Source organism: Brienomyrus brachyistius, chromosome 4 (genome assembly GCF_023856365.1).
Source record: "Brienomyrus brachyistius isolate T26 chromosome 4, BBRACH_0.4, whole genome shotgun sequence".
NCBI classification, from domain to species: Eukaryota; Metazoa; Chordata; class Actinopteri; order Osteoglossiformes; family Mormyridae; genus Brienomyrus; species Brienomyrus brachyistius.
Window position 1 is genome coordinate 25424763 of NC_064536.1, and position 23601 is coordinate 25448363.

The window sequence follows — 23601 nt, forward strand, 5'->3', positions numbered from 1 at the left end:
AATTGAAAGACTTATTTGAGAAGTTGACAGGAGGTGGAAAGTTTAGTAAACTCGACCTGAGTCATGCATATCAACAAGTCACTCTGGATGAGGGGTCCAAGCCATATGTCACAATTAACACGCACAAGGGGCTTTTCCAGGTGAATCGCCTTCCATTCGGCGTTTCCTCCAGTCCAGCAATTTTCCAACGAATGATGGAGAGTCTGGTTGCAGGAATCCCTAATGTCGCTGTTTATTTAGATGACATTATGCTGACAGGACGGAGTGACCGGGAGCATCTGGAAACGTTGAACGAGGTCTTGAGACGGCTACGAGAGGCAGGCCTTCGTTTAAAGCGTAACAAGTGTGCCTTCATGGAACAGGAGGCAGAGTTCCTAGGACACCAGGTGGATGCCTCGGGGCTCCACCCCATCCCACACAAGGTATTGGCAATACAGAAGGCCCCAGCGCCAGCAAATGTATCAGAACTCAGAGCGTACCTGGGCCTGCTGAATTATTACAATAGGTTTTTGCCAAACTTGTCAACCTTGCTCTTTCCCTTGCACAAACTGTTATGGAAAGACAGCAAATGGGAATGGACGGAGGAGCAAGAGAGAGCTTTTGAAGAGTCTAAAAGACTCATGCAGTTGTCGGATGTGTTAGTGCATTACGACAGCCAGAAACCACTAATTCTGTCCTGTGATGCATCACCTTATGGAGTGGGGGCTGTGCTATCACATCGCATGTCAGATGGGCAGGAGAGACCCATCGGTTTCATGTCGCGGACGCTCACATCAGCGGAAGCCAATTACTCACAACTAGACAAGGAAGGTCTGGCAGTAATATTCAGCATTCAGCGCTTCCATAAATATTTATATGGAAGGAAGTTTGTAATTTGCACAGACCATAGACCTCTACTGTCTCTCTTCAATGAGATGAAGGCAGTGCCTCAAATGGCATCTCCTCGTATTCAACGATGGGCGGTGACCTTGACAGCATATGAGTACGAGATCGTGTATAAACCAGGGAAAGACCACGGCAACGCTGACGCTCTGAGCCGACTTCCTCTGCCTCAGCTATCAGAAAAGGGAGAGCAAGAGGATCGAGTGTTGTTGATGGAGGAGGTAGTACTGGTGGTAGCAGAGGAAGTGTGTCAGTGGACACGCAAAGACCCAGTGCTGTCCAGAGTGGTTCAGTTCGTCCTGCAGGGGTGGCCACCTAGTAACTCATACCCTGTTTTCCAGCCCTATGTTGTGAGGAAATGTGAGTTAAGTGTGCAAGATGGTTGTGTATTGTGGGGGTCACGGGTGGTAGTACCGCCCCCGGGGTGGGAAGCATTGCTACGTCAACTGCATTATGGACATCCAGGCATCACCAGAATGAAAGCATTAGCAAGAAGCTACTTCTGGTGGCCAAAGTTAGATGTTGATATTGAAGCAGTAGTGAAAGGTTGTAGCACTTGCCAAGAACATAGCAACTTGCCAGCCCCCGCACCTCTCCATCCTTGGGAGTGGCCAAGTAAACCATGGCAGAGGTTACACATAGATTATGCTGGACCTTTTATGGGTCATATGTTTTTGATTGTGGTGGATGCCCATTCCAAATGGATGGATGCATACGTGGTTACCTCAGCAACAGCAGTCAATACGATTGAATGTCTACGGAAGAGTTTCAGCGCTCAGGGACTACCCGAGATGATTGTGTCAGATAATGGCTCGTGTTTTCTGAGTGCAGAATTCAAGGAATTCATGGAGAAGAACGGTACTGATCACATCACCTCGGCACCTTACCATGCTTCTTCGAACGGCTGTGCGGAGAGGGCTGTCCAAACATTTAAGTCATTGATGAGGAAGGCAGGTGAAGGGAACATCACTACCAAAATATCTAGAGTGTTGTTTAATTACCGCATTACCCCTCACTCCACCACGGGGTTATCACCTGCTGAACTGTTACAAGGCAGGAGATTACGATCCACACTAGACTTAGTGCATCCTGACCTTAGAACTAAAGTACAACGGAAGCAGGGTGCACAAAAGAGACATCATGACAAGCAAAGATCAGAGAGAAGTTTTCAAGGGGGGGATGCAGTACTTATAAGGAATTTCAGTCATGGACCAAAGTGGATACCAGGTTTTATTGTGAAAGTCACTAGTCCAGTGTCTTACAGAGTCATGTTGGGCGATGGCAGGATTGTGCGTAGACATGTAGACCAGGTACTGGCTAGACCAGAAGTCAGAGACGTAATAGCTCCTAGTTACAGAGTTACAGAACCACCGGTCGGGCCTACGCCACCAGCTGAAACAGTGACATGCTCCGGAATCCGGGAATCCGGCTGCAGTGGGGAATGGATGGCACAGCAATGGAGGCACCACCGAATAAATCACTTACGCCGGCCAGACGGTCACAAAGGACTGTGACTAAACGTAGTTATTTGAAGGACTATGATTGTTAACTACAATTGTGTTTGTCTTGGTTAACCTAAGGTGGTGATACGGTTCAGTATTGTGATGTCTATTTTTTATTATGTTTTATATGTTCATATATCTTTATTTAAAAAAAAAAAAAACGTTAAGGGGGATATGTTAGCTTAAGGGGGGAGGAATGTAGTAGATGATGGAATGTTATATTAAGAATCAGCCCAGACTGTAGGGGGCAATATTAATATATTGAGCAAAGGTAAACACGGTGGAGTGAATCTATGGCTGTATTCATGTTTGGTGACAACGTGGTCTCGATATAAAGTTGGATTATACCTCCATACTCTGGGGTCCGCCTTATCCTTAAATGAAAGAATATTACAGCTACTTGCCTCTGTTAGTTGGCTGTTTTTTACATATACATACACAGACAAGTATTTATTTGTTTGACTGTTTTTCTGATTCTTTATTGCATTGAACAGGAGCAGCATGCTTAGTATTGTTGTGTATTTTATGTACAGTGACAGTAAAGCTTCTATTCTATTCTGTTGTTATTCAGTCTCAGGTGCCGGTACTCTCAGCAGATACTGTAAGGTGCCAGTACTCTGAAGAGACAAACAGAGAGGTGCTGGTACTGCATACCTGTGAGTACTGACCCATTTCAAGCACTGAATACATTGATAGAAACATGTATAGTTTCATTTCCAAAGTACCCATTGAATACTGAAGGAACATGCAGTGAAACGGTTATACCCTTTTTGGACTTAAGCACAGGGTGAAATATGGCCCATAGCTATGAGTCCAAATGGTCAGTGGACGTCTCTGCCTGTCACTGCAAACTGCTTGTGTGAGTAATAACTGACCAGTTTGATTTGGTTGTAAGATATTACAGCTGGTACCTGACTTTTGAATATAAAGCTAACATTACTTTTGGTTTTTATTACAGGGTCAGACTGTGATACACGGGAACTGGTTTCTTTACAGCCATAAACATCTAAGCAATGGCTCACCAAGAGGTTTGGCTACAGTATTTCGGCATTTGATGCATTTTGTCCATAAATACCAGACACTGAAAGGCAGGGAAGCTTAAGCTGAGTAACTATTTTCAGCTGAAGGTTGCTGAAAGTAGCAGATAAAAAACTCCCTCTCCGCAGAGCTCGTCCCCAGGCTACTTCCATACCGTACCGCCCTGCAGCAAATGTTACAGACGTACTGTAACAGAGTAACTTCATCTAAAATATGTATAATTATATTGGATGCTGCCTTATCATGACGTTTGCAGTCTGTTTTGACTCTGACCCTATTTTATTAATATGCTCTATTGGGTCTTAACTTTAAACTGTTTATAACTTTTAAAAGAGATTTTTAAAATCAGTCAGACTAACCGGCTTAAATATAGATTAAATAATAATACAGAAATAAACACACATGTCTTTCCTATAGTAATAGAAAATCATAGCAGGTGTCTTCAGCAGTCACATTAGACAGTGAGCAGGAAAACTGACTTCAGTTAAAGGAAAGTTCAGTGCATGTGTATGAGTGACCATAAACAGGTCTGTGAGATCTCATGGACTCATCTCCCACGTTCTGCGCACTCAGAACTCGCTCACCGACCTCTTGCTGGAGAATCTGGAAAAACTCGATGATGAAGAGCTGAAGAACTTTAAATGGAGACTGAGTCACACAAAGTATAATGAGTTAAAGCCTCTTCCCAGGGGTCAGGTGAAGCACTTGGATAGAACAGACCTCGCCGACACGATGATAAGTTCCTACAGGGAAGCTGGTGCTCTTGAAGTCACACTAGAAATCCTGAAGAATATGACCCTGAATGACCTTGCTGAGAGACTGAAGGAAGACCTGCAGAAATGTAATTGTATTTTTAACCTTTCTTGATTTTCATATATAATGTAATCTTTTTAAGCTCTTAAATGCGTATATTATATAGCATTATATGGGAAATGATGAACAGTTTCTTACAGACTAATGTTGAAGATAGAAATTAATTTGAAATTCTTTCTAATTTCAGGTAACCAAGTAGTAAGCGAGCTGGGTGACATGTTGGAGAAAAGTGAGAGATTTATGTTATTACCTCCATGTATGTTGTGTTTCAGAAATAAATGCGAAACTTAAAGTTTCATTCATCACAGGGAAATAGTGAAAAACATGTGTGTGTGTGTGTGTGTGTGTGTGTGTGTGTGTGTGTGTGTGTGTGTGTGCATGTGTGTGTGTTTATATTAGTCCTCTCATACTGGTCAGGCTCTTCTTGAGAAATTGTGCATTTTCCTCCCATATTTCTTCAGGGGAACTCATGTTGCACAGAATCAAATGTAACCTGAAGAAGAAATATGAGTGTGTATTTGAAGGGAAAGCTAAGGAAGGACAGTCAACACTTCTCAAAGAGATTTACACAGAACTCTATATAACTAAAGGAGGAACTGGAGGAGTCAATGATGAACATGAAGTGAGACAGATTGAAACATCATCCAAGAAAAGGCGAACAGAAGATACTACAGTGAAGTGTAATGATATATTTAAACCCTTATGTGGGCGTGAGACACCTATCAGAACTGTACTCACAAAAGGGGTTGCAGGTATCGGGAAAACAGTCTCTGTGCAGAAATTTATTCTAGATTGGGCAGAAGGAAAAGCAAACCAGGACATTCACTTCATATTTGCTCTTCCTTTCCGCAACCTGAATTTGCTTGAGGGTAAATTCAGTCTGACTGAACTGCTTCACCACTTTGATCCAGAACTAAAATCAATTCCATCCACTGAGCTGTTAAGGTACAAAGTCTTGTTCATCTTTGATGGTCTTGATGAGTGTCGCCTTCCTCTAGATTTTCATAACAATGAGAGCTGGTTTGATGTAACAAAGAAAACATCATTGAATGTGCTGTTGACCCACCTCATTAAGGGGAATCTGCTTCCATCTGCTCTCCTCTGGATAACCTCCCGGCCAGCAGCAACCAGTCAGATACCTCCTGAATGCATCGACCAGGTGACAGAGATACGAGGGTTTAGTGATGCCCAGAAGGAGGAGTATTTCAGGAAGAGAATTAATGATGAGAGTCTGACTGAAAGGATTATCAAACATGTGAAATCATCAAGGAGCCTCTTCATCATGTGCCACATACCTGTGTTCTGCTCGATTTCAGCCTCTGTCCTTGAGAGTATTTTTAGGGAAACTGGCAGTGGAGAAATTCCAAGGACTTTGACTGAAATGTACACACACTTCCTGATCTTTCAGACAAGATTAATTAAAAACAAGTATAGACCCCAGATCTCTGCGTCAAGCTGGTACAAGAAACTTAAGGATGGATTGATGAAAAAGAATGAAACTAATGATATTAGACTCCTCCTTCTAAAACTAGGTAAACTGGCTTTTCATAATCTTGAGAAATGCAATCTCATATTTTACAAGAAAGATCTTGAACAGAGTGACCTTGACATCAGAGAAGCTTCAGTTTACTCTGGAGTGTGCACAGAAGTCTTTAAGGAGGAATATGGGTTGTATCAGACAAAGGTTTACTGCTTTGTGCATCTGAGCATCCAGGAGTATCTCGCTGCTTTATATGTCTTTCTGTCAAAGTCATCAGCTAACCTACTGAAGACTGCAGTGGATCAGGCATTAAAGAGCAAGAACGGACACTTGGACCTCTACCTCCGCTTCCTCCTGGGCCTTTCAACAGACTCCAGTAAGACTCTGTTAGAAAGGCTACTGGGACAGAGAAGATTCAGCTCACATAACATTGGGAAAACAGCTGAATACATCAAGGGGAAAATAAAGAAGAATTTATCTCTAGAAAGGACCATCAACCTGTTCCATTGTCTAAATGAACTGGGTGACAATTCTCTAGTAGAGGAGGTACAAAGATACCTGAATTCAGGAAGTCTTTCAGCAGCAGACCTCTCACCTGCACAGTATTCAGCTCTGGCCTTTGTGTTACTGATGTCAGATGAGGAACTGGATGTGTTTGATCTGAAGAAATTCTTCAGATCAGATAATGAGCACTGGAGGCTGCTGCCTGTGGTCAAGACATCTAGGACAGCTCTGTAAGTGATGAGAGGATGCAAAAACATGTCTTGAGAGTAGTGATGTAGTAAAAGACACAAAAGTGACATTTCCACTAACATTCACTATGCCTTCTGATAACTGGAACAGCATCCCAACCTGCTATAGAAACAAAGGGGGCTTTTTATCTGGAGGGTTTACAAGTGAAATGATCCTTTATGTGCACAAGTACAGGTATATTGCTATGCTTCTCTTCTCACTCTCCATGAGAGACACAGACACATTTAGAGGGAGAACAAGCTTATGGGTCACAGCACTGGGTTGGCTGGCGTCCAAAACCCCTGGAACTGGAGGTTTAAGGGCCTTTATGGGCCCACAGACATGTGACTATTCTGCCGAATCTTGAACCATCAGTCTTCTGACCACAGGTCCAGAGGCTTAGCCTGCTGATCCACACACCAGCTCCATAGAAGTGCTATGTGAGTGTTATTGTCAGCAGGTGTGTTCATACGATGGACCCCAAAGCTGGGAGCTTCCAGAATACTGCTGTCACTGGCTGCTCACTGGCGCCCTATGCTGGCCTCAGCTGCTCCTGCTTAAGGATGTGACAACACATCTAGTTTTGCAGTAGTAGAGATACACTGTATTAAATATATATTGAAACTGCATAAGTATATAATTTATTTCCCCCTCCTGGATTTATAACCAACCTCGATTTTTTTTTCGGAATTCGGGTTTTCTATTGGCTGAAGTTCAAATTGCCCGTAGGTGTGTGTGGGTGTGTGAATGGTGTGTGATTCTGCCCTGCGATGGATTGTCAGCTCATCCTGGTTTGTTCCCTGTCTTGTGCCCGTAGCCTCTGGGATTGGCTCCAGATCACCATGATCCTGAATAGGAAAACTATTTTCAGAAAATGGATAGATGGGCGGCATGGTGGTGCAGTGGTTAGCACTGTTGCCTCACACCTCTGGGACCCGGGTTTGAGGCTCCGCCTGGGTCACATGTGTGTGGAGTTTGCATGTTCTCCCCATGTCGTCGTGGGGTTTCCTCCGGGTACTCCGGTTTCCCCCCATAGTCCAAAAACATGCTGACGCTAATTGGAGTTGCTAAATTGCCCATAGGAGTGCATGTGTGAGTGAATGGTGTGTGAGTGTGCCCTGCGATGGGCTGGCCCCCATCCTGGGTTGTTCACTGCCTCGTGCCCATTGCTTCCGGGATAGTCTCCGGACCCCCGCGACCCAGTAGGATAAGCGGTTTGGAAAATGGATGGATGGATGGATGGATGGATAGATGGGCGGATATTGGCTGAAGATAGTTATGCAGTAAAAAAGTGACCGGTTTTCCACAATCATCCTTTGTGTGAAAAACAGCCAAGAGCCAGAATTTCACAGAATGTTCCAGTTTGTCTTAATACTGGGCAAACCACTTCAGTTCTGGACACCGGAAGAAGCATTTCTGGAAATACTGGGTGTGGTATGTGACTCTTTGGGTTTGAACTCAGTGCCCGTGAGTGAAAGGCTATTGGTTCAGATCTCCTGGCCAGCAGGGTGATGTCATCACTGGTCCCCTTGAGCAAGTCCCTTAATGCCAGTCGCTGCAGAGACGCTGAATACTGGCCAACCCTTTGCTGTTACCTCCAAACTTTCTCTCACTTGTGTGTGTCTGAGTTTCATGGACAGCAAGATGGTGGAGGTGAAAAGATGAATCATGCGGAGTACCTGTTCATTGGGGGGAGGGCTGATCTTCCATGCTGCCATTCATTCTGTGTCTCAATCCGTGCATAGATGTGATTCAACACATCTGGAAGAGATGTCTCACTGTCACAGGCAGGTGGAGATGACCTGTAGTGGGTGATGGCCCAGATGCCCTGTAGTGGGTGACGGCCCAGATGCCCTGTAGTGGGTGATGGCTCAGATGCCCTGTAGTAGGTGACGGCCCAGATGCCCTGTAGTGGGTGACGGCCCAGATGCCCTGTAGTGGGTGATGGCCCAGATGCCCTGTAGTGGGTGACGGCCCAGATGCCCTGTAGTGGGTGACGGCCCAGATGCCCTGTAGTGGGTGATGGCTCAGATACCCTGTAGTGGGTGACGGCCCAGATGCCCTGTAGTGGGTGACGGCCCAGATGCCCTGTAGTGGGTGACGGACCACATGCCCTGTAGCGGGTGACGGCCCAGATGCCCTGTAGTGGGTGACGGCCCAGATGCCCTGTAGTGGGTGACGGACCACATGCCCTGTAGCGGGTGACGGCCCAGATGCCCTGTAGCGGGTGACGGCCCAGATGCCCTATAATGGGTGACGGCCCACATGCCCTGTAGCGGGTGACGGCCCAGATGCCCTGTAGTGGGTGACGGCCCAGATGCCCTGTAGTGGGTGACGGCCCAGATGCCCTGTCACATGTGTCGTACGTCCCCAGTGTTTTGGATGTGGCTGTTCATTCTCTGAGCATTCGCACAGTTTGCCGCTCTGATGGCCCAGGATAGGTTGGCCCAGCACCCTTTTCTGTTGAAAGGATACACATAGGGACCCCGTATACAGTACCATTGTATTGGTACTTTTGAGGGCACCACATCACATATCTCCACTAGAAGGGCTCTTGTTAATACACTTCATCTTCTTGCTCTGTAAGGCACCATCTTCCGTGAAGGGGGCATCCTAGATGGTGTTAAATCGTGCGATGGGCAGCTAATAGTGGCATTTTAACCATTTCATAGGGAAATTTAGTGATGTTTTGTCAGCCATGGGGGCACTAAGGTGGCAACTGCTCCCCCCCCCCATTCCCCCTCTGAGCCCCGCAGTGGCCTGTGCTGCTCGCTTGTTTTAATGTTGCTGTCAGTACTATTAACACTGTGTATGTTATATATGTGTCTGTGTCTTAACATGTTTTCTTTTTCCAGGCTGAACATCTGTAATCTCACAGAGTCATGCTGTGACACGTTGGCTTTAACTCTCAGATCAAACTCCTCACCCCTGAGAGAGCTGGACCTGAGTAACAATGACCTGCAGGATTCAGGAGTGAAGCTGCTCTCTGCTGGACTGGGGGATTCACACTGTAAGCTGGAGATACTGAGGTCAGTCTAGTTTGACAGTATAAATACTAAACTGGTACTTTAATATTATAAAGTGTTTCTTTGGTCTGAATATGTCATGGGAGGAGTCGCATATAATTTTTCCATTGCTTGCTAAAATCATAAATCCACAGTTAATGAAACATCACCTTCTGTTTATGTAAAGGCTGAAATGAAAATAAACAATGGCAGCTATATTTGGTGGAAAAGAAGGGGAACTATTTCAAGAAAATCGCTTGAAAAGCTTCAGGTCGGCGCACAGATACAATAGGGGTGTGTCAGCTTTTGACATCCACTGTACACATATTCTCCTGCTGCCAGTGTTTTCACAGCCAGAACATGGGAGGCTCTGTACAGCCCTCTCCTTGGGGGGCAGTCAGATGGGGGTGTTTCCCAGCTCTGTTCTGGTCTGGATGTGAAGGTTAATCTTTCCCAAGTTAGTCTCCTGTGTTGGGTAAGGAGGCAGGAGACACAGGGTTGCAGTGGACACCCCAAAAGAGCCGTGTTTATTTTAGGGGGGAAAGGGGGTACATTTATAAAGGGCACACGGCTGGGCCCGGCTCCTTGGTCACAGGCTGAGCAGATGGGAGGCGGCAGTCCTTTCCGGGTGGTCGTCCTCCAGGCTGTCTGTCTTCAGAGAGAGAGAGATGACAAAGCAGCCTGCTCACCAGTCGGCCTCCCCTCTCCTGCCCACAAACCACACTGGGGGAGGCAATCCTGCCCCCTCTCTAAAGCTCTTTTCAACTGTCAGCCACCTCCCATTGACATTCCTCACTTCCTCATGCGTGTTTCTGTGGCCAACTGTGGGGATCTAGCAGTTTCTGTCCAGTGCTGTGGTGCTGATCGTCACCCATTGGGGTTTAGCAGACTTTCCTGCACCTGTGACATCACACCGTTTGCTCTTGGCGTCACCCCAGGGCCTCATCCTCTCTCTGCCATCAGCGCTCTTCTTGTGGCAGGAGTCCAGGGAATCCAGTTGTTCATGCAGTGAAGTTTCATGCAGTGGGTCGCCGTCACTGGATAGTATAATTTTGAACTCAGCTGATCATTTATGTCTGTTACTACACAGTCAGTGGGGCTAAAAGATGAGCTTCAGTGAACTGTGTGTGAGTTGATCCTCGAGGTCACGAACCTCGACCATGAGCGAGTCCACTAACTTACATCGCTCGCAGATGAAGTCCGATTGGACGCAAACATCCAGAAGGGCAAACTTCTTTCAAACACAACACTGAGCTGACCCCATAATTACCTAACTCATTATGACCCCGTCCTTTACTCCCAGCCCAGTATATTAATATAGTGTACAGTATTTAAACTTTTAGTTGATCTAATTAATGTACAGGACTGGCGAACGAGCAAAGCTTAGGAGCAACTGTCCTTTTCTGAGTTAACGTTACCGATATTAAATGTTATACCCCGCAGCATTTTTTTGCGAAGGTACGTGGCAGAAATGCCGCTCGCGTGACACCCGCAGCTATCGATAACACTCGCACTGTCTATTAACAAAAGGACAGACAAGTACTCATGTAAACCGAAAGAAAATAAATAATAAATACATTTTAAAAATGAAACAACAACCAACCACGTAACCGTACTGGCACACAAACACTCAAATATACTTACAAATAATCCAGTGAACCGCTTCAACAGGTGCACAACACAACACAAATTCACACAGCATCAACAGCACTCCCACACAGTGCAGCAATCCCAGCAGCCTCTACAGAGTCCCAGAGTCACTAGTGAAACTCACTTCAGCCATACGATTGAATCCCTTGGTTGGATTGGTAAACTAGTAATATTTTCTGGCAAAATTTCATGTTGATGGGTGTGACTGATAGTTATTTAGGCAGGACACAAGTCATCTTTGGCACAGAGATGATGGTGGTGGCTTTGAAGGATGTTGAAATGACTGTGGTGCTCAGAGTGATATTGAAGACGTCTGTAAGGACAGCTGGTCTGCACATCTCCTGAGCAGAAGACCAGGAATGTTGTCTGGTCCGGTGGTCTTCTGTGGGTTGATTCTGAACAGAGTTCTCCTCACATCAGTCATGGTCAGATGGAGCACCAGGTCATTGGGGGGAGGGGTGATCTTCCTTGCTGCCATGTCATTGTGTCTGTGTATTAACATATTTTCTTTTTCCAGGTTGAACAGCTGTAATCTCACAGAGTCATGCTGTGACACGTTGGCTTTAACTCTCAGATCAAACTCCTCACCCCTGAGAGAGCTGGACCTGAGTGAAAATGACCTGCAGGATTCAGGAGTGAAGCTGCTCTCTGCTGGACTGGGGGATTCACATTGTAAGCTGGAGATACTGAGGTCAGTCCAGTTTGACAGTGTAAATACTAAACTGGTACTTTAATATTATAAAGTGTTTCTGTGGCTACAACAAAAGTCAGATAAGTGAACCGCTGCACTCACACCATTTCATTCCAACTAATTAGGTATATATCGACATTTTTTTGCTCATGGGTGTTTCTGTGGCCGACTGTGGGGATCTAGCGGTTTCTATCCAGTGCTGTGGTGCTGATCGTCACCCTTTGGGGTTTAGTCGACTTTCCTGCACCTGTGACATCACACCGTTTGCTCTTGGCGTCACCCCAGGGCATCATCCTCTCTACCATCAGTGCTCTTCTTGTGGCAGGAGTCCAGGGAATCCAGTTGTTCTAAGTTTCATCCAGTTAATTGCTATCACTGGATAGTTTAATTTTGAACTGAGTTGATCATTTATGTTTATTACTGCACAGTCAGTGGGGCTACAAGATGAGCTTCAGTGGACTTTGTGTGGCAGCCGCAGGAACAGAGACACACAGGCAAACCTGGGTCTAGAATATTACCCCCGACTGACAGCTTTTTATCAGGAACTGGAAGAACAGGGATGGAGGAAAAGGGGGAGGTGCTGATGGGCTGTTTGTCTGGTGGGTCCAGGCCAGTTGCTGCTCGCTTCGGGCACATCAGCACTGGCATTCTGAAGAATCGTTGCCACCTGCATTTTGTCTGAATTATTTTTTATTCCCTTTCTATAGGCTGTCAGGCTGTAGAGTCACAGAGGGAGGCTGTACTTTCCTGGCTACAGCTCTGAGGTCAAACCCCTCACATCTGAGAGAGCTGGACCTGAGCTACAATCACCCAGGAGACTCAGGAGTGAAGCTGCTCTCTGCTGTACTGGAAGATCCCAGCTGTAATCTGGAGAAGCTGAAGTGAGTAGAGAGTGTGTGTCTGACACGCTGCAGATACTTATTCATGTATGTGAAGAAGAGGCACCAATAAATAAATGGATACAGCAGTACTATGTCATTCTGCTTCTCCTATAGTGTGGATCAAAGTGGAGAGTGCAGGACCAGACCAGGCATACAGAAATGTAAGTTTGTTTGCATGTCTTTATTAATAATAGCATTAATGCTGCTTTATAATTGTATTCTTGCAGTTTTTAAAATGAGTGTTTTTTGCACTGTATATAGATAGATTTCCACGTTTATGTTTTGGTGAGTTTCTCTGTGTGTCTTTTTAGGCAACATTCAAAGGTGAAAGACAAAACAGACATCACCAAAAAGATTATCAGTCTCCCCCAAACTGGCTGTAATGCCAAGCATCTCCTCAGTCTGCGCTTAGTGCATCTGGAGGGAGCTGAGTGTCCGATGGGGTTAGAGAGAAATTGATATTTTGAAGTAAAGACAAGCTCAATTCATCAGTTATTTTTTTTTAAACATGCTCCTGCGGTTGGGTTCATACATGACTGGTTTCTTAACCTTCCTGTGGTGTTGGGGTCGGCACCAACCTGATTTTAAGTTTAAAATGCACCACATAAATTTGTGTACTGCATCAGGAACCTCTGTTTAAACAAAAATGAATAAATAATTATCACTAGGCAAGGCATGGCCAGACATATAAGGCAAGATAAGACCAATTCAGTTTATTTGTATAATTCACTTGAGGTTTATTTTACCATATTTTTTTATTGAATACGAGGGGTATACTGTCAAAAGAAAGGTCCAGGAAGCCACACAGAAAATATTAAAACTGATCTTTTCATGGATAAGGAAGCCTAACAAAGTAACCAAGAGGTAAGAAACAAATTGGATGATAAATAATTGTTCTGAGGGTATTTTATGGCTGATTTAAAACATGGGTCGGCACCCGTCTAACAAAAGATAGGAACAGAAAGCTAAGATAATCCGAAGGTTAAGTATAAATAGCATCTGTGAACAATCAAATACTTTACAACTGCTTATATCGTTCTTGTATTTATGTCAGAATGGAAGAGGATGAAATACATTCTGAAATGGCCGTGCATCTTTAATTCCAGATAAAAGCCTTTCCGTTTCTTCTTCTTGCACATGCGCTCAGTGTAGTGTTTTGAGATTCGTCAGTATTGTCCTAAGACTATACACCCAAAAACACGTGCCAAGAGAGTCTCATCTTGGGTATGCGCACTCACCACCAAACCCTGCGTGCATGAGAAAGGGAGAATTCTGCTTAAATGGTAGGAGCCCCTACAATATTAAAAATAACAAGAATCCACAGACAAAAGTTCATTGGAGTTGTAAACGTATTTAGGGTGTGTTTAACCACTTTTCCTCTCCCACATTTTTCCTCTCTACTACAGCATCCATTACAATTACATGCATATTGCACTTTATGCAAATGAGGTGATTTCTAGCGAGTTTTGGGACAGCCAATAGCTACTTTCCTTGCTGAGCAACAGTGGTGCTTAGTGCAGCTGGAGGGAGTTGAGTGTCCGAAAGGGTTAGAGGGAAATTGATGTTTTGAAGTGGACAAACTCACTTTAAGTGGTAATCTTTGGTGTACAATATTATGGTTAATAAGTGTGATGAATGAAATTTTATTTACCTGCAATTAAGCCAAAGGGCGTAACTTTGATTTGAATATTGGGGGTGGGGGGGGGGTTGAGGTCTCCACCCATTTTGCATTAGACATGATCATTGGGAGTGTTTAAAACCCCCTTCCCATCACCCCGTAATTTACGCCCATAATTAAGCCTGTTAATTTAGCACGAGCAGCATTTCGACATGTTTTCCCACCGGCATCGCGTGGCCATCCAACATTTCCTTCTGAGTGTTTGTGTAAAATGTGTGTATTGGAGCGAGTTCTGTGTTAGTGAGTGTGTGAGGTGTGACAGTGATAATGATGGAGATGCTGGGCTTCGTCATGGGATTAATCGCTCTTCCTCTTGCCTACAGACTTCTGCCAGCTGACGCTGGACCCCAACACAGCACACAGAGACCTGTCTCTGTCAGAGGGGAACAGGAAGGTGACATGGGGGACAGAGCAGCCATATCCTGATCATTCAGAAAGATTTGACAGTTGGAGCCAAGTTCTGTGCAGAGAGAGTCTGACTGGTCACTGTTACTGGGAGGCTGAGTGGAGTGGAGTAGCCATGATAGGAGTGACTTATAAAGGAATCGGGAGGAAAGGAGACAGTGCTGACTGTCGGCTTGGATTCAATGACAAGTCATGGAGTTTGTTTTGCTCTCAGCATTACTCTGTCCGACACAATAATAAAGAGACTGACATACCCATAAAGCCCTCAGACTCCAGCAGAGTAGGAGTGTATCTGGACCAGGCGGCTGGTACTCTGTCCTTCTACAGAGTCTCCTCTGATGGAATGACCCTCCTGTACAGCTTCACCTCCTCATTCACTGAACCCCTCTATCCAGGGTTTGGGGTTTATTCTATAAACTCCTTCATGTCCCTGTGCATGCTGGGATAGCTCACTGTGTGCTGGAGGAATCATTTTTACCTTATCAGAGTGTCACATGTCGCTGCTTCTCCGTGGCAAAAAGGTAAAATCTCTGCTTTATAACCAGTGTAATCCTTTTCAGTTTGTCTAAAGTGTGACATATGTTAGACAAAAATAAGTGACTGGAATTCACAAGCTGAACAAACATGGAAAATGACTGATTTTCTTTCTAATTAAAATATAATGAAATGTAATCCTGATGGGGGGTTTCCCTTCCCCTGTATATGTATATTAAATGATTAGCAGGAGCAGCAAACAAACTATAACGAGGAAACAGACGGCAGACGGTGAGGCACAACCGGCGGGTCATTTACACAATAACTAGGGACACGCCAGGATCGCACAGGGTTCACGTGAGACACGGGTATTGCAGTATATAATAACCGCTTAACAGGAGACATAACTGCGAACGCAAAGGAAAAAATATTAGTAACACAAATTACACTCAATGACCAAAATACAAGCAGGTTTCTAACCGTGAACTGCCATACCTGAAAATCGACAAGTTTATTATCATGCGGCCACCGACTCTCTCACCCGTATTAAAAGTTAGCATGGGAGGAGTGGAGATAGAAAAAAGAAAATAAAAAAAAAAAAACAAAACTTAACACATTTTTACTTATGCTTATCGGTAACTCGAGAGAGAGCAGCGTCTCACGTCCTGCGGTAACTGCAGGCTTCTCGTCGGTCGCAGGATGTGATACGCTGCGTTCCCTCAATTAACGTCCCCACATGTACATTCATTATTTAACGTACAATAAAACATTAACATGATAAAAAATTACTCTAAAATAAAAGTACTGCAACATAAATTTAGTGAAGTTTAAAAAATGTAACTGTGCTATATGAGCGTGTTTAAGAACAAAGAGAATGGACATAGTCAAAATGATTTGCTATTCTAACTGCACCTGTATGTTTTTTTATGTTACTATTATTTATGTCTGTGAATAGTTTTCTCATTTCACTACATTTTTTATTATCAGTGATGCATTGCATGTAAAAAAAATGCATATATTTTCTTTCTTGGGTAATCCTCATTTACTTCATTTTAGTTTGAGTTGCCACTCGAGAATAGAGGAGGCAGACCCCAGAATGCAGAAGCAAAATGGTTTATTAAATAAAAAGGGTTCAGACAAATCAAAAGGGACAATCCATAATCGGAGTCGGGTCACAGGCGAGGGTCGAATCCAGGGGTGGTCAGTCCTACGTAGAGAGACAAGACGGGGTTCTGACGGGACAGGAGGAACGGGACCATTGAGGGAGTCAGGGCAGGCAGGCAGGGCAGGACAGAGTAGGTAGGTCGGAGGAACAGATGGGGCGAGCAAGGGAGGCATGGGAGGCAGGCAGGAGACAACAGGCAGAACGAACCAGGAGGACAAAAGACAGCGATAGTACTTAGTAAGGCTCATACGGAATGGCAACAATACTTTGCAAAGCATGACGGGTCCGCTGGTCTTAAGTAGCGGAGCAATCAGCTGTTGATTGCCTGCTGGTGCATGGTCCCGCCCATGTGGGCGTGACATTTTTTTTATCCCACACGATTTAAGAATAAGATAACCAACTATAATGTGACCTACAATATACTCACAGTGGCATCGCAGCAATACAGATATATTACTGAACACAGTGGAAAGGTGGATTCTTACTCTGACGTCCCTCCCCATTCTCTAGTGACGAGCTCCACATTCTGTGCTGCTGCCTCTGCTGGCCGCGTGTTTGTTTCTCTCCCCCCTGTCTAATTTAGACATGGTGCACTTGTTCCCCTGGGGGTGGGTGTATAAGGTGGGTTCCCAGCTAAGGGGGGAGGAATCGATCCTGTGGCAGCCACCATGCCGGCTTCGACTCTGCATCAGTGTTTCATTCTCCTTTTCTGTTCTGTTCTCTCCTGTTTGTGCTCTTTGTTAATAAATCACCCCTGACAATCCAGCATCCCGGGTCTGAGTCTGATTATATCTGGCAGTAGCTGGACCATAACACTTACGGAGACCAAAATGCATGTGCATGAGATTTTACAGCCTTATTGCAGGGGTGGGAAGCCTGTTCCATGGGGGGTCGCTGTGGGTTCAGGTTTTTTGGATGACCTCTCAATCAGCCAATAACAGTCGGCCCCCAGGACTGGAGTTGAGAACCACAGTTTTATTATTGGCTGACTGAGAGGTCATCCCAAAAACCCACAGCGGCCCTCCATGGATCAGGCTCCCACCTCTGCTTTATGCACAAACATTTCTCTCCCATCTGTGACTTACATGCAAACAGGAATATTTATCCTTCTGGTAGCCCAAACACAGGGGCTTTTTGAAAGTTCCCAAATCGCAAAAGCAGCCACTCGTCAAGAAAATCCACTCCACTGATTTCATAATTAATATGTGAACAGACCCCTAAATCAGCAGCCCATGACTGCACTGTAAGGCAGTGATTTTCAACACTAGTGTGCCATGAGAGATTGTAAGGTGGACTGTTGGAAATGATCCAGTTTCACTTAATTGGTCAAAAAAAAACGTTTTTGAAAATTAATTATTATTTGCAAATAATATGCTATTGTCGAGTGTCTGTGCTGTAATAGTGATGCATTCTAAACAAACAAAGCTATTTCAACATTACTCCCATTTTCCACGACATATAAACGTGTATGAATTTTTCATTTGAAAACATTTAAATAATTTTTTTCCCTCCTTGCAAAACTTCATCTTGATCTCGAAATGACAGCAATAAAAGAGAAAAATATTTTCCCACAGAATTTTTCTCTGTTTTATATGGTAATTTTCTTGGAAAACCTGGTACCATGTTTCATTAGCTCATTGCACAGCGTGAACATATGTCTTTAAAAATGATATGATTTGACTCTGGGGAAAATAGTTTTTTCCACTTTTTATGCTGCCACCTGGTGGCCAAAATTGAGTACTGCCATTTAAAAACATTCAAATTTCCCCGTAATTGCTCTACTTACTTTGGGCCACGAGATGTCAGGAGGAAATTTGAAACATTTATGCTTTTATTGCCGTTTCTATGGTAATGTAGTATATTTTTTTCACTACGCAGCATCAGGAACAGAACCTGTAGACAGACAAACAGCTTTTTTTCAGAGGCCATGAGACTGATAAACTCTGCGGCTCAGTTATAAACACTTAACAGGACTACATCTCATATTAGTTGTCAGGGCTTCTGGCACTTCTGTGAATTGTATGACCTGTCATCCGCGGTACAGCACTGCTGTAAATAATCAGTATTACATGGCAGGTTACATTGCTGCGATAGTTACCTTCAGTGCTGCACGTTATTACGGTAATTTTGCACTCGTACGTTGCAGCTTTTTTCTACACCCACGCTGCTCACTTTCCATTCATAGTTAGAATCTCCAAATGTTATTAATTAATCACAGTGTTACTAATTTATTCATATTCTTTATTTATTACCTTAATTTTATTCAATTAATTATTTTTTTTGCGTTTGATTTCTATTTTATCATCACGCCCAATATCAGACCTTAGTACCTCATTTTGTTGCTATCATGTGCAACATGTTTTGAAATTACAGTAAAGCATAATTTTAATTATTCTTTAAAAGACTGGTGCCGTGTAAAATAATATTTAGAAATTTGTTTTATTGGCTTCTTATATAGAGTAAAAAGGTTTTTGTTTCGTAATTATATGTTTTGACCGTGAGAAAAGTCTTTTCTCACTTTTTATGCTGCCATCTCGTGGTGGAATTTGAGTACTGCCATTTAATAACATTAAAATTCTCTTTCATGGTAATTGCAATACTTACATTGGACCAGGAGATGGCAGCCAGGAAATTGAAAAATAATTTTCCCACGGTTCATTTGATAATTCATATTGTAAATTTATTGTGTGTGTGTGTGTGTGTGTGTGTGTGTGTGTGTGTGTGTGTGTGTGTGTGGCTTGAGCCATGTTAAATGACGTTACTCAATGTATGTTTGATTAGTGCCTCGTGCAGCATTGTCTTGAGCCCGGTAGCCTGGTGAGTAGCTTCCCTTCTCTTTGTTTTCAGTTTCTCTTCATTAACATTAACCTTCCTGACCAGTAAAGTCAGTTTACTGATTTGACTTCTGAATCTTCCATACTGTGGATCATAACTCAGTTCTGCATGGAGTAAATTACCACGGTCACTTACACTGCACACCTAACCTGCTCAGAGTTGCTTTTCCTGCAGGCTTTCAGCTTAAAACAGACATAAGTCCCCAATACAATCTGACACAAATGAAATGTTTCAATCCAGATACTAAAATACACACGTGGACAAAATTGTTGGTACCCTTCAGTCAATGAAAGAAAAACTCACAATGGTCACAGAAATAACTTTAATCTGACAAAAGTAATAATAAATAAAAATTCTATGAAATTTAACTAATAAAAGTCACACATTGATTTTTAACCATGCTTCAACAGAATTAATAAAAAAAAAAAAAAAAATGATGGTACCCCTAACTTAATATTTTGTTGCACAACATTTTGAGGCAATCACTGCAATCAAACGATTCCTGTAACTGTCAATGAGACTTCTGCACTTCTCAGCAGGTATTTTGGCCCACTCCTCATGAGCAAACTGCTCCAGTTGTCTCAGGTTTGAAGGGTGCCTTTTCCAGACGGCATGTTTCAGCTCTTTCCAAAGAAGCTCAATAGGATTGAGGTCAGGGCTCATAGAAGGCCACTTTAGAATAGTCCAATGTTTTCCTCGTAGCCATTCTTGGGTGTTTTTAGCTGTGTGTTTTGGGTCATTGTCCTGTTGCAAGACCCATGACCTGCGACTGAGACCAAGCTTTCTGACACTGGCCAGCACATTTCTCTCTAGAATCCCTTGATAGTCTTGAGATTTCATTGTACCCTGCACAGATTCAAGACACCCTGTGCCAGATGCAGCAAAGCAGCCCCAGAACATAACAGAGCCTCCTCCATGTTTCACAGAAGGGACAGTGTTCTTTTCTTGATATGCTTCATTTTTCCGTCTGTGAACATAGAGCTGATGTGCCTTGGCAAAAAGTTCAATTTCTGTCTCATCTGTCCATAGGACATTCTCCCAGAATCTTTGTGGCTTGTCCAGATGTAGTTTGGCAAATTCCAGTCTGGCTTTTTTATGACTTGTTTGCAACAATGGTGTCCTCCTTGGTCGTCTCCCATGAAGTCCACTTTGGCTCAAACAACGACGGATGGTGCGATCTGACACTGATGTTCCTTGAGCTTGAAGTTCACCTTGGATCTCTTTAGAAGTTTTTCTGGGCTCTTTTGTTACCATTCGTATTATCCGTCTCTTTGATTTGTCATCAATTTTCCTCCTGCGGCCACGTCCAGGGAGGTTGGCTACAGTCCCATGGATCTTAAATTTCTGAATAATATGTGCAACTGTAGTCACAGGAACATCAAGCTGCTTCGAGATGGTCTTATAGCCTTTACCTTTGACATGCTTGTCTATAATTTTCTTTCTAATCTCCTGAGACAACTCTTTCCTTCGCTTCCTCTGGTCCATGTTGTGGTACACACCATGTCACCAAACAACACAGTGACTACCTGGAGCCCTATATATAGGTCCACTGACTGATTACAAAATTGTAGACACCTGTGATGCTAATTAGTGGACACACCTTGGATTAACATGTCCCTTTGGTCACATTATTTTCAGTATTTTCTAGGGGTACCATCATTTTTGTCCAGGCCTGTTTCATGAGTTTTTTTTTTATTAATTCTGTTGAAGCATGGTTGAAAATCAATGTCTGACTTTTATTAGTTAAATTTCATAGAATTTTTATTTATTATTACTTTTGTCAGATTAAAGTTATTTCTGTGACCATTGTGAGTTTTTCTTTCATTGACTGAAGGGTACCAACAATTTTGTCCACGTGTGTATATATAATGATTTTTGCACTTGGGGATGCCAAACAACTACATCATATTCACCCTATGTGTTAACTCATGTATCCGGTGCATACATAACCTATTGTTTTGCCCATCTATAGGGCACCGACAAGCCGCACATGCAAAAGTGCAAAGTGAACACAATTACAACCTCAGAATAGTATTGATTCACTGAGTCTGAACAGTAAACAACTGCATTCAAGCAAGTGACCAAAACCATTGCTAGATCTGTGCATGACACATGTGAAACATTTAAAACTCAATACAATGATGCTGGTCATTGCAATGCTGGTCATCCCAATTAATTGCAATTACAACTCGGGTGAATGGGGAGGGGCACTGCCCCCAGCTGCCCCCCCTTCCAAATTCCACCCATGGTGGTAACAGTGTATATGTGTCACTGGTTAAATGAGTGATGGGTTAATTTGTGGAGAGGAAAAGGCAGAGAATCAAGATCTGAACACAGAAGCTGACTGGCACCCACCCCATGAGGGGGGGCAGGCTGGTCTGATGAGAACTTGAAGAACGGCCTCTTAAGGGTGGGGTGGAATATCAGGGAGGGGGCAGCGAAAGTCACAGAGAGCCAGTGACCATTCAGTGTGAGTTTCCTGTCTTGTGAGTCGGGTCTCACCTCCAGCCTCTGGGGTAATTAATAACCGAAATCCAAACTGGGGTTTAGTTTTTATTTTGTTAGTGTTTAATGTTTGTGCTTTTTAAAATCATTTATCATGTCGATCTGATGAGTTATTAATGATCTTTAATGGCTCATCAAAATAAAACATCAAGTCATCTTTCCTGCATCCATCTTTAGCAGTAGGATGGGCTGATTATGTAGGTGGGTTAGTGTCACCTGTGACTGTGTGTGACTGAGGGGAGTGTCTCTGTCACACTCTCCCACCTGTTCTGGATACTTGGAAGCCCACCGGAAGCTACATAGGGAAGAACCCCCCCATACCCTAAAAGACTGTCACATACTTGTGATGAAGATGTTTCAGTCCTCCTCTCTTTCCTATGTTGGCTCCAGACCGGGATTACCAGCCATCTGTTTTCAGAAAACATCACTGCAGACAATGACACCTATGTAACTTGTCATAGGAGAATAACTCCGCACTCCCTCCATGTGACATTGAATTTGTGGTGATTTCAAACGTGGCCCTCACACGCTCAGACAGTCACACTCAGAGAGCTAATCCCCCACTAACTGTGGTGTCAGGCCCTTTGTTAAACACGCCGGTGCGGTTTCATGTTTTCTGTGCAGGAAGCATTAGCCTCATGTAACCAGAAGCTGTCGGGTCAATGCAAGACAAAGGAGGGCGATCAAAGTAGCAGTTTTCATAGCAATTTGCTGCATCACTATAACAATCAAATGACAACTGTATGCTGTGACATCACAATCAATGTGATAATTATCGTCTGCGGTGCCTAATCCCAGAATGTTTTGTAAACCAATGAGGATTTTGTTTACTTATGCGGATGATTATATAGTTTTTAATATAATGTGCCTCATTCTTTACCTTCATCTCGTTGCCTAGAAGCAAAATTCATAATTAACATAATCTAATGTGATGGTTGCATATTACAGTAATCGGCTGCTTTGTATTTACACGGATGTCCTGTATTTTTACATATGAACTGCAATAGTAGCGCAGCACAGTGGGCAGTAACTTGCTGTTGGATCAGTGATGCCTCCATTCCGTCGCACCAGCCTGGCCACACCCCTCCTCGCTCAAATTCCTGCACACCTGAGCCTGATTGACTTGTTAGAGCGGTTTGTCTGTATCAGCACTTTAGATCATCTCTTCGTAATGTTTGGCATTTCTCTGCTATGTAGAGCAGTAATTTTCAGTTTTCCAGTACTTCATCACATACCTTTTTACCAGTGACCGTACTGGGTCTTTCACTCTCTGCATTTTGATTTGCTTTGCTGTCACTGGGAATATGACAGTCTAACCAGCAGGAACACAGTGTCAGGTGGTAGTTATGTGTCAGGGCTCTCTGGAAGTGGAAGATGATTAAATAAATGCCCATTTGCTTGTTCACTCCCTGCTTTGTATATTATGTGGAACTCAGACTCATTAAAGGGTTATGATTTGTGTAAACTGTGAGAAGCTGCTTATAAATGTACTTACATGTAAAAATAGAAGCATTTTGCTCGTTATGGCAGCACATATACTCACTTGCCATGAGGGACCCTGGAATTCACCGCGGATGATCTGCTTCGTCACTGTGAAGCTGACTTGTCAAATAGGCAGTGGTTATGGGCTCCACATACCCCAGTGCCATTGCCCCTTTAAGACGTCTGCCTAGGGGTGAAACACTGGGCTCCGGGCCAAGAGCCCCGAATCCAGATCTATCTGTCTAATCTATCCTTCCACTCACTGAACTGCTCCACCCTCCTTTCATACTTTCATGTCCCACCTCAACTATAAAGGAAGTTGCAACATCTTTAGCACTAGCAATTTCTCTCTCCAAAACTAGTATCACCGGGTTTTGTCTGCC

The 23601-nt window shown here is 43.7% G+C and overlaps 1 protein-coding gene across 1 annotated transcript in view; it reads left to right on the plus strand.

Annotated features, from left to right (window-relative positions):
- Nucleotides 1–23601, plus strand: part of LOC125739881 (NACHT, LRR and PYD domains-containing protein 12-like) — a 71737-nt gene that overhangs the window by 21557 nt on the left and 26579 nt on the right. Inside the window, exons 2-9 of the mRNA XM_049010414.1 lie at nucleotides 2956–3040; nucleotides 3166–3243; nucleotides 3343–3412; nucleotides 3996–4263; nucleotides 4423–4464; nucleotides 4697–6449; nucleotides 9303–9476; nucleotides 11620–11793. Coding sequence (XP_048866371.1) covers nucleotides 3398–3412; nucleotides 3996–4263; nucleotides 4423–4464; nucleotides 4697–6449; nucleotides 9303–9476; nucleotides 11620–11793 — 2426 coding nt within the window. The 5' untranslated portion in view covers nucleotides 2956–3040; nucleotides 3166–3243; nucleotides 3343–3397. The remainder of the gene's footprint in view (nucleotides 1–2955; nucleotides 3041–3165; nucleotides 3244–3342; nucleotides 3413–3995; nucleotides 4264–4422; nucleotides 4465–4696; nucleotides 6450–9302; nucleotides 9477–11619; nucleotides 11794–23601) is intronic.